The 15,202-nt window shown below is 39.8% G+C and overlaps 1 protein-coding gene across 2 annotated transcripts in view; it reads right to left on the reverse strand.

Moving 5' to 3' along the window:
- pax5 (paired box 5) overlaps nucleotides 1-8,760 on the reverse strand; it is a 72,474-nt gene extending 63,714 nt beyond the window's left edge. Inside the window, exon 1 of one of the 2 annotated variants that reach the window (XM_042484954.2) lies at nucleotides 8,308-8,760. In XM_042484954.2, coding sequence (XP_042340888.1) covers nucleotides 8,308-8,353 — 46 coding nt within the window. In that variant the 5' untranslated portion in view covers nucleotides 8,354-8,760. The remainder of the gene's footprint in view (nucleotides 1-8,307) is intronic. The other variant, XM_042484953.2, reaches the window with a different exon arrangement.
- Nucleotides 8,761-15,202: the final 6,442 nt, after the last annotated feature.

Consider the following 15,202-nt stretch of genomic DNA (forward strand, 5'->3'; position numbering starts at 1 on the left):
CCCCTCCCTCTCCATAAAGCTATACCTTGCGTGTCCCCAAGCAGCTGCTCTGCTGAAGTGTCCTTGAGCAAGACGCCGCTGCACGCTGCACGCTGTGAGGCTGAATCTGTGTGAGCTTTGACCTGCTGAGCACTGAAAGGAGAATTTCCCTCCTGCAGGGGATCAACACAGTATCACCTTGTTGTTGTTATTATTATTATTAGAAGACCCGAGCAGATCTCCTCGCCTGCACCTGTGTGCGCAAAGAGCAGCGCGCGTGTCTGTCTAACCTGGTTAGAAACAGTGTTACTGTTTGTGGATCAAGTTCAGCTTTTAGTCATGCTTTGTTAGCCCCGATCTCGCTCTCTCTCTCTCTCTCTCTCTCTCTCTCTCTCTCTCTCTCTCTCTCTCTTTCTGACCCCTGCACCCCCTCTTCCCCTCACAGGAGGAGATCACAGCAGCAAACCGTCTCATACACAACCAATACAGCAAAACGTAGGTCTGCACAGCCTGGATTATAACACTTTTTCCAATTCAACAGGACAACACATTAAAAAATATCAAGACTGATGATATATAGCAAATTTACAAACAAAGAAAACTAGTGCAATAATAATAATAATAATAATAATAATAATATTAATAATAATAACATCATTGGGGCCTAAACTTGCACAAATACTCTGAAAAATATCTCTTAATTATAAGTGCAGCAACCAATATATGATATAAAAATATGTGCCAATGTATAATATAGCTATAATCCACTTGCACGTTTTTAGAGTTTCACCCTAGCTGTTTCTGTATTTTAAAAATATTTAAAGAATTATAGGTAAAATAGATATCTGCAGAAAATGCCTTTCTTATAATACTGTATCTATTTTTGATGTATTTTTCGTACAAAACGATTATTTAAGACTCAAAGCATGATAGTTTTTTGTTTTTTGTTTTTTGTTTTGTTTTTTTTTTTGCAGTGCATGGTGCAACTGGAAGCTACTCCGCTGTTATTAGTTTGAGGTGTGGGGGGTTGCTTCAGTTCAGATGGGATCATGCAGATGAAGGGGGAATTATAAACGTGTAAACTTACTGTGCATTGCCGCAAACGGGTCGTGCTTACAGTGAATCTCCATGGTAAAGGTGGAGGGGCTGCAGGGCCCCTGTACGGTGTGAGGGGTCTTAAAAATAATAACCGGACGCCCCGCTTCAGTCGGCCACTTTTTAGTGACACACAGTGACCTCCAATAAATGGGAAAATTGGTTGCAAATCCCCTTCAAAGAGGGTTTTTTTATTAATATTTGGAAAAAAAAAATTGTCTGACAACGACTGATTAAAAAAATATTAAAAATGTTTTTAAATGAGATTTTCGGGTGGAAGGGAGGGAAAAAATGGCGTCAAAAAATATGAATCAGAGACGGGCTCCCTCCTCATGGGGACGGGACACCACACCGGGTCTGCTCTGGCGTCTCCAAAACCAGAGGAGGGAAACGACTGCAGTAGAGCTCATTCCCTCAGCTGCTGGTCTACAGCGAGTTGCCCTAGTCCAAGAAAACAGATTCAAACTTTTGCAAATAAAAAAAAAATGAAATAAAAAAAATATGGAGAGCAAATAAAGTAGCCTCCTCCCTTTCTCTCCTTCTCGCTCCGCTGGCCGTGACCCCTGAACTGCGACTTAGCCGATTGGGGGGTCAGAACTTTCTCCTTTCAGTCTGTTAAATTTTTAAAAATACATAAATAAAAAGAATAAAAAGAAAAACCCACTTGGAAAATTAAAAAAGATTCTTTACAGATCCACGCGTAATTTTCTTCCAAGTTATTTGCTGCGCATTTCTTCTGGTCACAAATCGTCCTCGGCAGTTGCTTTCACATTAACACTTGGTAATCTCCCATCAGTGCAGCGCGTGAGAGCGGATGAGTGCTCACATCTTGAGGTCTCATATCCACGGTGCCAAAAAAGAACGAAAGAAAACACAGAAAATTACGCAGCAGGAAAATAAGGAAATACTCAGTTTTGCGTAAAAGCTGCTAGGGCTGACGTTTGAGTTGTTATCCCATAAAATGAAGGAAATGCAGCTTTTTGGTCACTCTGCTGTCTCTTCCCCCCTCTGTGTTGACCAGGACTCGCTGCACGACCGCTACTGGGCTCCCGGTTTCTGAGTTTGGAGACGCATTTCTCCGCGCTGGAAAATAGCCCTGTCCAAATTCAAAAAGGTACTTTTCTCCGCGCTCACGCCAAAAAATGCCAAAAACTGTGGTGCAAATATGTACATAAACACGCTTCTTTAACTACACAGAGAGAAGCTGCCTGCGCCCAGCGTCCACGGTGGCGCACGCCGCGTTTCAGGACCTGCTCTCGTGCGGACAGCGCCCGCGCTCCCAAACCCCTGGAACCCTAACCTACACGCGCCGGCCAGCTGCCCGTCACTCACAGCGGATGCAGCCAATCAGGGCGCGAGCGCTGCCTCTACGTCACTGCCAACCCCTGATAGAATCGGGCGGGGGAGCGCGCTGATTGGCTGCTGCGAATCCCGTGGGCCAATGACGCCCCGCATGGATTGTGCGTCCACCAATGGGGAGGCAGGGCGCAGCGACGCTGGGCTCCGGGAGTAAATGATCATATGTTTAATTTCAATTAACGAAGTAAGAAAGTTAATGCCTTTATACCCATTTGCGCTCAATTTATTCATGTCAATATTAAATGGCTAATTAATTGAGTATTACTAAAAATGAGGCTTAGTTGCAGTAAGGTTTTATAAATGAGGGAATGCTCAGGAACTCAGACATTGATTGTCCATATAGGTATGGAGGAAAAATATGAAAAAAGAAGACATGAGAGCAGAAAGGTAGATTTTTAAGGATGGGGGAAACACATATAACTTCAGATTTAAAAAAAAAAAAAAAAAACTTTACCTTTCTGGTCATTTAACCTTATTTAGGCCTTGCAGGGAGTGAGAGCTGTCAAGTGTTGAGAACAATCGCTCGTGCATAATTTCCGTGCTCCAACACAATGTTATAAATCTTTAGCTCGGGGAGAATTCAGAGGAAACATATGAAACATGCATTCCCGCTCATTACCTAATTGATTGAAACGGATGTCGTTTTTTTTTTTTAATGAAATGCAATTGGCGAGCTGCGCATTTACCCTCCAAACTGAGAGAGAGAGAGAGAGAGAGAGAGAGAGAGAGAGAGAGAGATTCATTACATCTTCGTCCCACCTGATTTGAGAGGGCATATCTAAGCCTCGCCCCTGTAATATTAAACATACAAATAGCCTAAAGCATGAGCCAAATTAAAAATTAAAAAAAGCGTTATTTCCCTTTTTCCTGTTTCTAGACATTTAATCATTTCAGTTCCTCAGTGTTTATACCGCGCGCGTAAACCTCAGATTTGGAGCTGTACAGGAGAGACTATATGTAACAATATCATTAAAGACACCTGTGCTATAGTTTAGGGTCATTAAAGTGACTCACTAATGAACAACAACAATAACAATCTTTACCTTATTCATATAGTTTTCAGGTTTATCCTCTTAGGACGCACATGCTTGATGTACCTCAAGGCAATGCATCTGATAGTGAAAAGGTCAATGTATGAGATTATTGAGTTTATTTAATTTCGGGGGTTTTTTTTAAATTCGTATATGTCTTGCCCTGAATTATTGGTTTCTAGCCTCCTGCCATAACGTGCATTTCCACTCCCCTAGGACTGCTAAACTGGACAAACACTCACAGTTGTCCTCATTAAAACAAACACATCTCTTCTCCTTCTTTGTTATTATTTTTTATTGTTTTCTGTTTACTATCATGACAAAAAAGTGGGTTTTCTTTGGGGTTTTTGCTCTCTTTCAGAGGCTTCTTTGGTGAAGCTGTGCGCAAAATGAACCACAAGGGGGCGTTCAACAGTGGACAATGTGCCCGTGTGCGCACGCGCGTGCACACATATACACACACGCGCAAATGCAAGATAAATATACAGGAACTTTGCAATCAACACAGTAAAGAGTCTTCATGGCAGCTGAATGGGGCCTTAAACTGATCCAGAATGTGCAGCACGCAGGCCTGCATGGAAGCATATTAATGCACAATATGTGGTTTTGGCTGTTAAATAAATCACTATTCTCTAACCCAGATGTTCAACACTAAATATGGTTTCATAAATCTTCATTGATCCCTGCTTTATAATCCACTGACAGTAAACTACACACTAATCCTCATTCATATTTCACATCCTTTTACTGAGTATTCATGAATTAGGGCCTCAAACAAATCTGACAAGCTGGCAAATCACACTGATTCTTTGTTTGTTCATATTTTTTAAAAAACGGCAAAACACAAATAGACCAGATTGCACTTGAAAAATGTCAAATTTTAGATATTTATACTTGGCTCATGCGCCAAAAGCTGGGCCTGCACAAGGCCACAAAAAAATTGAAAGGAGCAAAACTGCAATTAAATATTATAGCTATTTTCTTTTTTATATGTATGCACGTTAAAATAAACAGCTTCTTATATTTACTTTTTTATTTGTTATCTTATTATTTATTTTTTATTGTTCTGCATTTCAGTATTTGACTCTAGATATCTAGAAACAGGGACTCAAGGGCATAACAATATCTTTTTTTTCATTATGCAAGTTCATTGCAGCTGGAGTCTGGGTTTTTGTTTTTTTTTTTTTTTTTTTTTTGGAGATATAGACACGAGCGTCATTCTCCCCACAGAAGTAAACCGCAGCCGTTGCCCTTGTCTCTCCGATTTGCAAATTAAATACATAAGCAATTAAAAAATCCAAACACAATCAATCATGTATACAAATTGTTGTTGCTTTAGGGTTGGAAATTTGGAGAAAACTTCCATCAGGGTAGGACGACTTTAATCCGGGGGTCCAAATCCATTACCATATTTCATTACCTCTCCAGTGCTGGAAATGGGAGAATGGGAGGAGGAGGAAGGAGGAGGAGGAGAGGAGAGGGGGAGGAAGACTTTTTTAAACATTAGTAAGAATGTGGTTGAGTCGTGATAATCATTTGGAGGCAAATTGGAGGCAGTGTTGTTGTTTAAGTGTTCCCTTCTTTCTCTCCCTTCCCCTTCCTCTTCCATCCACCATGAAAGCTTCGGCTGTTTTGCTTTTTTGCGCCCGAGCCTCGAAACGAAAAAGCAATGAAAAATTAATAGCGCATGTTAACTCCACCAGCTCGTTTATTACACGCCCGCTGACTGTAAACATAATGAGAAAGCTCCCGTATCTCTTCTTAAGTTTTCATTTGCTTATAAAATATAAAAGTCGTCACTAATAAATAAAATATATGGACTGGGGAGTGAGCAGTTGTGGAACTGTGTACCTGCGCGCTCGCAGCCTCTTGCTCACACTCGCAGGCCTGAGATCAAATGGACCTATTTGTAATCATTTGGCTCGATGATAAGGCAAGTAAAGACCAGTCTGTCATCTGTCAGACGGAGCGCGAGCGAGGCCGTAATATCAGACCTGCGTTATGATGGGCCACTTGAGGTCAAGACGAAAGTAGGCTATGCCATGTGAGGTCATCTCTCTCCTTCTTTCTCCCCTCCCTTCCCCTCTCACTCTCCTCGGCTCTTCATATCTGTCTATCGCAGCGCGTCTTGCTTTGACCAAGCTGGTTTTGGCCTGTGCCTCACACAAACTATAAAACCTGTTAAGGGCGCATTTTGGCAACGACTTTAAAGTGGAAAAATCAAATAGTATACATAAAGAAATATATAATGTAAGAATCTAACATGGCCAGAGGATATGATACAAAGATTTTGTGCTGTTTGGGTTTAATGCTGCAAGTACGCATGTACAAAAATAGGTTGGTTAAAGGTTTACGCAATGCAAGTGCACCAAAGCTGCACCTCTAAATGGTTTCCATACGTAAGATTTTGTCATGCTTTGGCATCAGGGTCTCCATTGTTTCCTGTGTGGGGCTTTTATTGTTGTAAAAATTGAGAGGGGAGAGATATATTTGGAAAGCATATATTAAAATCACATGAGGGTCAAAGGCAGGCATGGAAATGACCGCTAATCACACACTTAAAAAATAAAGTATTCGTTAGTTAGTAGTTAGTTAAAAAGTTAGTATCCAGGCTGCCTGAAAATTTCAAGTCGACTGAATTTGAAAACGCAAAATGAATCACTATAAAAAATTACCCATTACATAAAATATGAAGGCAGTCTGGACACTAACTTCTTTAAGTTAAAATAAATCGTTTCTTTTTACAGTGCAGTCAAACGCAGGTCAAATCTGCAAGAGGCTGCTAAATTTCCTTCACTCACCAGACACACACACACGCGCACGCACGCACGCACACACACACACACACACACACACACACACACACACAAAGCAATGATGATCAATTGGTAGGCTGGTAGATTTTGGGGGTAAGAAGTTAATTTCCAACCCTGGTCAAGGATCAAAGATTTCTATGAGAACAGAAAAGATAAGTGACTTATAACTAATTTTTCTTATTAGTAAAATAAAAATTGTATGTCAGTGCCCCATTTGTCGTCAGACAGAGACTGAAATGGCGGCCCAGCTTATTGGAGAGGACCGGCCCTACGCGCTTTTACGCACAGCCAACCTACAGGGCGGGGAGAGAGAGAGGATCTCATTCCACGTTCATTCTCGCACATACTGATTTGTACCCCGAGCACGTAACTTAAAAAGAGAGAGGAAATGGAGAGGCTGTAGGTATAGGCCCTGGGCCCTAAAGACTTGACACGGCAACAGGGGAGGGCCTCCTTTAAACTCTGATTTCCTCCGTGGTTAAAAAGGTTATTATCCAATTGCTACAAATCCCATTGCTTTCAGCGTTTACCAGGGGTAAGGCCCACTCCACAAAAGACTGCAAAGGGGGCATTATTTGTCTTACAGACCATAGGCATTATTTGATGACAAATTTCCATAGAAGGCCGGGCACAGGCTAATTTATTTCTATTATGAGCGATCGTGTCGGAACCGGAGCGCACTTCTTTGTCACTATATTGTGGAAATCAATATGAAAAACGACACTAAATGCAGCCAGTGACTCAATAAAAATGTTGTTTCATGGCTGTGTTAAACTTCTACTATGTGTGCATTATTATATTCTTATATTCTTATTCAGGCAACCAAGAGCACTGCTAAAGCAGATTTTTGCTTTTCTGGAGCAGAGCATACCAACAAAGCGCACTGGCCTTTCAGGGAGGATCACCTGCCCACCGTTTCTTAATGACAAACGACGTTTTATCAATGCAGACGCAGCGGGCAGCAATATGAAATGATGTGATATCCATTGGGTGCCATAACAAGGTCGATGGCCTGATCCATTGCTGTACCAGACCCCGCTGTTTTATGAATAGGCCCATATGAGATGAACCTGTTGAATAAAGTAATGAAGACACAAGCCAGGACTCCTTATTTTTAGATTGAATCGGACTGCAACTTCAACTTTTGGTGCATAAAACAGAAAAAAAAGAGCTTTCAATCCTCCTAATCTCACATGCTAACAGTCATCATGAAGCATTTCTTTGTGAATTGAGTCAAATTTAATCATTCTTTGGGCAAATTTGTGCGTGCATAAAAGTGGTTTCCCTGTATTTTCGCACCACAGACGCACAAACACCCCACAACAATCTTTCACAAATATAAAATGTCTTTTTTAATCTAAGGACAAACCAAGGTATCAAATGTGGCCCTCTCAGGTGATAGTGCACGTGGAGCTGACCTGACGCAGAACGTAGTGCCAAACCAAACCAACAAGTTCAGCATACAATGCCACAAAAAGTAAATACAAATACTTAAACGCAGCCATTACTGACAGCAAAACCACATTTCAAACTAGCAGAAATATAAATCCTAAAATGCAAAAGCCACATTTCTTTGACTTTTTCAAATAAGCTGCAATTTTTTTAAGGCAGCAAAAAGTTTCTAGTAGCAGAGCTCTGTAGTTTATCATCATGACTCCAAAAGTTTCATAAAAAAGTTCTTAAGTCCCAAACTTGGGATAAAAACATTTAGAGCAGTACATAGACAAGACGACTGCTTAAAAATAAATCAACGTTCCACTTTTATCTATTTTCGCCTCACATGATTACTTCTGAACACTTTGTAATACTTCTAATAACTCGGGACAACATGCAAAAGTTTAAAAAGAAGTATGTCTAATCACTTTAACTTCCACAAACAACTTCAACAACTTCTATTAAAAGTTTTCCCATTGGAAACAGATAAAATAAACCAACAAACAACACAAAAACGCGTTTCACTTGTTAAAGATGACAAGTTCAACTCTTGATGAAAGTGAAATAAAGCTCGAGAGTCGGTGCGCCCCTACCTGTTCTCCCCAGCCGCAGTGCAGGACTCTTGGGCCCCTGGTCCATGTTCCCTGGTTAGAACAGGGGGAGGCGATGAAAGAAGGAAAAAAAGGAAAAGAACAAAAACTTTTTTTCCCCTCTCCCTCTCTTCCTCTCTCTCTCTCTCTCTCTCTCTCTCTCCCTCACTCTCTCTCTCTCCCTTGCTCTCTGGCGCTGTTTTCTTCTCTCCCTCTCTTTTTTTTTTCCTCCGACAGTACTTTTGGGGCGAGTTGTAGGTTGAAATAATTCGACCCTTCCGCTCCCTATTGCACTCCCTGCAAGTGCTCAGTCAGCTGCAACTAAACGCTTTAGGTGGAAAAAAGGCTTCGGGGGGAAGCGTGAAATGATCAAGCCGAGTAAAAGAGCCGCTCTCTCAATGTGCGCTCATGTCCTGTCCTTTTCCCGCACGAGCTCGCACACACAAACACGTTCATGTGCACACGTTAGCACGCGCGCACCCGCACGGCCGAGCGTACATACACACACCATACAAACCACCACCCTTCCCTGCAGGGCCGCGCCCCCCTCACTCGCATCTGTTACCAAGTTCCACTTTACTAAACTTTCCCGCCCCCGCCCCACTCTCCCTCTCTCTGTCTCTCTCCCCTCTTTTATGTTGGATTCATTTCCTCTGGGACGCAAGACAGCTCTGAAGGCAGGTAACATTAAATGGTGTGCATAATTCCAGTGCAGGGCTCCTTGTTTTGATTATCTTAAGAACAAGAGAAAGTTGATTTAAGTGTATTCGTGCTCAGTGTCCCTTCAGCAGCTTCCAAAAGAGCGTTTATGAGACTTTCTCCAAACTTCTCACCTCCTTTGCCAGTATACACCTGTTACGCACGGTGCTTTTTACGCATGACGCACGGACTGAAACACTGTGGAGCAGGTGCAACACAGGGTTACACCTTCAGCTTCCCCCGCTCTGCTGTTGGAGGGTGCAGGCTTCTTCTCCTGCACGCGCTCGGTGCAAAGTGTTTGTTACAAAACGGATAGTTCCGGTGCTCAGCTTCGATTGTTCGCAGACACACACACACACCTGCGTAACATTTCATTTAAATATTAATTTGCCAACTGAAAATTTCCACTCATACTGATACTCACAAGTTTTTGACACGGAGAACTTTCTTCTCTGGCGGAACAATGACATTCAAGATTTCCTGAACATGTGTGCTCTCTTTGGCTCTTCCGTTTTATTAAAGCAAATAGCTGAAGAGAGAGTTTCACAGTCATTTGAGACCAACTTGGTTATATGCTGCCTGCTCTGTCTGACATATTTTGTCTCAACATTAGCCTTAATATAACCCCTGAAAGAATAAAATAAAATCGTTTCCTGTCCTTAATTTACCAAATGCTCACGACCTCACAAAAAATAAAAACTACAAAAAATTCCCATTTAAAGAAAGGTGGGGGAAAAGTCAGTGAAAAATTTTAGTAGGCTATTAGATGAATATTTGCACATCTGTAACAATAAACTATATCTTTTAAGGTTTTAAAGTTAGTGTCCAAGCTACCTTAAATTTGAACTTGACTGTGTTTGAGAAGTTGAGGTAATTTTGTAATCATTCAACTTGTCTTCTCAAAATCAGTCAACCTAAAAATTACTCCCTAAAAACTTTTTTAAAGTTCAAACAAATAGTTTGAAAGCTGGTAAAGGTGGAGCTAATTTAAATTGCCCTGCACTGCTGGGTGGCTTAACCTATAAAACAATATGAGAATATATTTGCAAATGTAGATTATTTCTTTAAAAAAACAAAGAAATAAATAGCCAAACTAAAGCTCTAAAATAAATACAGTGGAGTAAGTACAAAGTAGCATCAAAGTGAAAATACTCAAGTTAACTTCAAGTCAAAATTGTACTTTAAGGACAACACTTGAGTAAATGTACTTTGTTACATTTCACCTCTACAAATGATGCACCACAAATCTTTATTTGTTGTTGTGTGATGACAGATTCAGCAGCACATTATGTTCTTTTTTGTGTTTTATATTGTTTGTTTTGGAGTTGTATATTTTTATTTTGTTCCATGTTGTCCGCCTGTAACTTTTTATTGCTGCCTGTTTTGTCCAGGACACTAATGGGAAGAAGAGATTTATAATCTCAAGAGGGTTTTTCTTTGGTCATATGACGGTTAAATAAAATAAATCGCAAGATGATGATACACCACCTGCAAATACGTGAAAAGGACAGTACTGATTCAGTTTGCTGCAGAGGCAAACGGAGAGAAAGGGTGTTGACATGAAGGCTAAAGCAGTACACTTCAGACTGTCATCTCTCTGAAATACCAAAAAAAAAAACCAAAATATGACCACAAATTCCTCACAGGCCTCACTAAAATTGTCACAGAGGGATATTAGGATTTAAAAGACACATTTTCAACAGTCTCTTTACTTAGTGCCAAACGTCCTCTTCCTTCACTTTCGTCTCTGTCCTCCAGACAGCTGCAGGTCTCAGGGTTCACGCGCAGCCCCGAGACAATTGAGTGCGGAACAAAGCGCGAGACAGCGACCCATTTTGCTCCTGCTTGTCGCCTCGCGCCGCAACACTACGACCCTGACCCTCGGCGCGCGCCCACAACATCCAAACATAAATACCAGTGTTTCCGTGTGGTGCCGGGAAACAAAAAAAGGAGGTGCAGATCTGACCTTTAAGCGGTGAAACGGCCACCTAAAAAAAATCAATTAAATGCTGTTTATAAAAAATTAATTTATGCTTCATCTAACAGCAGGTGATAATATAAAGTAGGGTTCTCTGCAACTGTTTTAGGCTATGTGTTAAAATGTCATTTGAGTCATATGAAATCTACATTACACAAAATATAAAGTCATAGGAAAACTTGCTTTTTCATAGGGTTCTAGCCTATATTCTAACTCTGTGCTCTCTTTCCTACAGGGGCAAAGGATCTTGAATCCTCTGCAGACTTGCCTCATCCTTATCTTTTTTACAGGCCTAACAGTGGAATCTGTATGCATGGCCATGGCTGCGGATTATTCAGTGCATTTCCTAAACGTGCGAGCTCACTGAAAAGACTGTACAATTATCTGCCATTGAGCTATTAGTTATTATTTTCTCCATTCTGCAAGTTTCAATTCTTGGTATTTTTTGCCTATAGTTTTACAATGAGGGACAGGGAGAGGAAAAAGACCTCAAAAATTAAATAAAAAAATTGACACAATGTGAGGGAAATGAGATTAATAAATCATATTCTAACTGAGTTTTACCTAATAATGAAGCAATGAAAATTTGAATATGAGACCTTTTTTTAAACTTGAAAAACACTATTAGAATTTTATGTAATTTAGAAATATAACAGAGTTTAATGTTAATAATATTGTTCATATTATCATTATGGACGATGTATTATAATTATTATTATTATTTACATTATTTTTGTGATTTAAAATAATTTAAAAAATAATCTGTCGTCATGTCACCTCATATATTTTTAAAATAGCTTAGATTACTTATTTATTCATTCATTTATTTATTTATTTTGATTCACTGGCCACTGTTAGAGACTATAGGCTGAATAATCATTTGGCTGCATCAAACACTTTACCCTATGGCTATATTTAAACATGATTCCATTATTTCTAATATCTGTAGTGTTATTATTTTATGTTTTTAACAGTTTATTAAACCTCCTCTCATGTGTCTCCTGCAGCCTTAGTGAGGTGTCGCTCCACATTTGGATCTCCTAAAAGAATTCGCCATAGTTTCGATATTAATCATCACTTGTTTGTTTTTCAGCCACCGTACTAATTAATGTAATTAATATGGGGGGGGGGTCGTTGGATCGGTGACCTGCGCTCTGACCGAGCGGAACCGGAAAGAATCGCATTAACGCGCGAGAAAGGCGAAGTGAAAGGGACGATTAGAACAATAAGTAAACAACGTAAACACAAGAGGAGACGCTCAGGGTCTCTCGGGGTCTCTCTGGGACCTTTTGGCTTTCACTGAAAACATTTACATTTAGGGTGAAGTACAGGAAAAGACCGCTTAAAAGCCTCAGTTCAATGTATGTGAGGAGGAGACAATGGTTTCAGTGTGTTAATGAAGAACAGCAGCTGCATGGCCGTCTGTCTGTGTGTCTAGTTTATATGAACAGTGGTGGAAGAAATACTCAGAGCCTTTACTTTAAAAGCAGTGACACAATATAGAAATACACAGTCACAAACAAAAGTCCTGCCTTCAAAATCTTAGTTTAAGAGGATCAAAATCATCACAAAAATGTCATCAAATTATTAGAAATAAAAGTATGCTTATTATGTAGAATTCTGTTTTATTTTATTAATATATGCCTGAAATTATTAGAATAGCTATGGAATTTGATATTATTACTGCCACATTAACAGCATGTAATGTCGGTGCTTCAAAGTTGGCCTAAATTTGACATCCTTACAGAGCTGGGTGTAATCGATAATAATATTCTCTTTTTATACTGTGAATGCAAACCCCTTTTTTTTCCTGCCATAACTGTCAGACAGATGTATTGGAGTGAAAAGTTTGATATTCACCTCTAATTTGCAGTGGTGCAGGTGATTTAGATACTCAAGTGGAAAAAGTATCTCAGGGTTGGATTTAAATTGTACTTAAGTGATCTGTAATGCACCTCTGCTCCTTAACTTATTGAAACCAATATAACCAATATAGTCTGTTCTCCTTCCTCAGTAAAAGTAAATTATATTAAATATACATATTTAGTGGCACTTTTACTTAAAAAAAACCTTGAGTTTAGAGAACAGGTCTTCAACAGGGGGTCATCAGAGCTACTGTGGGGGTCCAACCAAATTATTGTTTGAATTTTTTGAATCAAGATGTGTAAAAACACACATTAACATGTTCCAACATATTATTAGCAAAGATAAATCAGCAACTTCATTTCAAAGATTTTTAATTCACAGTGCACGCCACTGATAATAGGCTAGACTTTGCACAACTGCTGTAAAAAAAAAAAAAAAAAAGTTTTAACATTAAAAAGTTAGTGTCCGGGCTGCCTTTACATTTCTTTTGTTGATGTTGTTTCTGTTTTTTAAATATTTTTTTACTTTCTTCCATATTTTGTGCAACACACGCTTTTATTTTTCTTTTTCTGTGCTGGGATCCCCCTATGGAAAAAACTGTCTCTGCATATCTAAAACAAATAATGGCATTTTTTAAGACAAAAGTGAAAGAGGAGTTGTGGGGAGAATTGATGTTTCACCTTGAAAGGAGGTCATTTGAACAATAGGAGTGGGGTCAAGAGGGAAAAAGTATATACTGTTATTTGTTTGCAATTATGTGTATTGTTTGCTATTTCCATCAAGTGAACAAGTGCTAGCCTCTTTATGTCATGATACTCATTTAAGTCATTGTGCTTTTAAAATTCCTGATATATATATTTTTTAAGTAAACAATCTGTGAATTTTGTTTTATAAATATACCACAAGAATCCTTTATTTCCTGACTTGTCCACCCTGAAGGTCCAACTCTGTGTTAACTCTCAGCGTGTACTTGAAACAAGTCGTGCATGACTTGAACAATGCTTCTGTGGGTGTGCCATAATACCACTCTTGATCCAACTTTGTCTAACATTTCTGCACATTCAGACAGAGACCTATACTAAAACGCTTTGATAACTAACCTCTGGTGCTCATGTGTTTGCTTTCCCTAAAAATGCTTGGAGCCGCAGTGCTGATTGAGCTCACCTTCATATCCCAAGGATTTAATTCAAAGTGGCACTTCACTGTGGTGACACAGGGTTCCCTTTTGCAGCAGAAGTCGTGGTGCCTGGGTGTTGCTGTGACTATAGAAGCTGGAAGGGGGCTTAAAGGCTGCAGGGCGGATTGAGAAATGGGACACATGAAACATTATGTGACACAACATGACACCAGGCCATTTGTATGTAAAGGTAAACATTTCAGCGTGACGATTCGACAAGAGCGGACAAGGCTCCTGTCAATGCGGTTTTATACTCACAGCTGAGAAAGAGGTGTTGTGGCATCGTGACTATGTGTGTGTGTGTGTGTGTATAGAGCTTCTGTTCACAAATTTAATCCCCATAGACACAAGTCACTTGGTCCAGTCTGAAAAGGTGTTGTCAGGCTTGTTCTCTTGTTCTAGTCTTTTCCTGCTGAAAGCATCGACAGACTGTTGATCACAGAGCTTCACAGAAACTGTGGAGTGTGTGTGGTGGAGGGATTTCACCTGTACTTGCAATTCATTTCATTTGAAAAAGTGTGACTGTCAGACACTCCCAGCAGGAAGCAACAACAAGAGGCTTTAGGCACCATTCGAAAATCTACTGACCGGAAAAAAACAGGACCACAAAAGACACCAGAATCGGGCATCATCATGGTTTCCTACAGCTCCAGGTTGATGGTTTCCAAATGTTTTAGCGTTTAAAATGAGGTACTATGGCTCTTAATGTGGACTTGAGTTCAAACCAAGAGTGATTACTGCTCTCGCACAGGGGAGAGGTACCCCTCAATATTTAGAACGTGCATTTGGGGAAAATCCTTTTTGTAATGATTAACTTAAGTCACACTTACTTGATTTGCTGAAGTTGCTACCACTTAAAAAGAAAAGGGTATTTCCACTTGTCATTTTTGACAACTTTTAAAAAAATCAAGTAAATATAGCGAAATTTCAAATAAATGTAACACGTATGAAGTCAACAAAAATTTAGATTAATGGTCATATTTAGATTCTTTTATAAGGTTTCCAAGATTATTTCAAGTAAGATCAACTTGTCTGATTTCTCAGTGTATGCTCTTGGTGTGTAGCCAGAATAAGAAAGCGTTTTGACATTTTGTCAACTAAAATGTGCTTCACCTGTCTATGGGCTTACACCTTTACCTCGAACTTTTGCCAAACCTCAATAGCAGTGGCTAGTCTTA

Source organism: Plectropomus leopardus, chromosome 3 (genome assembly GCF_026936395.1).
Source record: "Plectropomus leopardus strain MGB_pleo_1.0 chromosome 3, ASM2693639v1, whole genome shotgun sequence".
In the NCBI taxonomy this organism is placed as follows: Eukaryota; Metazoa; Chordata; class Actinopteri; order Perciformes; family Serranidae; genus Plectropomus; species Plectropomus leopardus.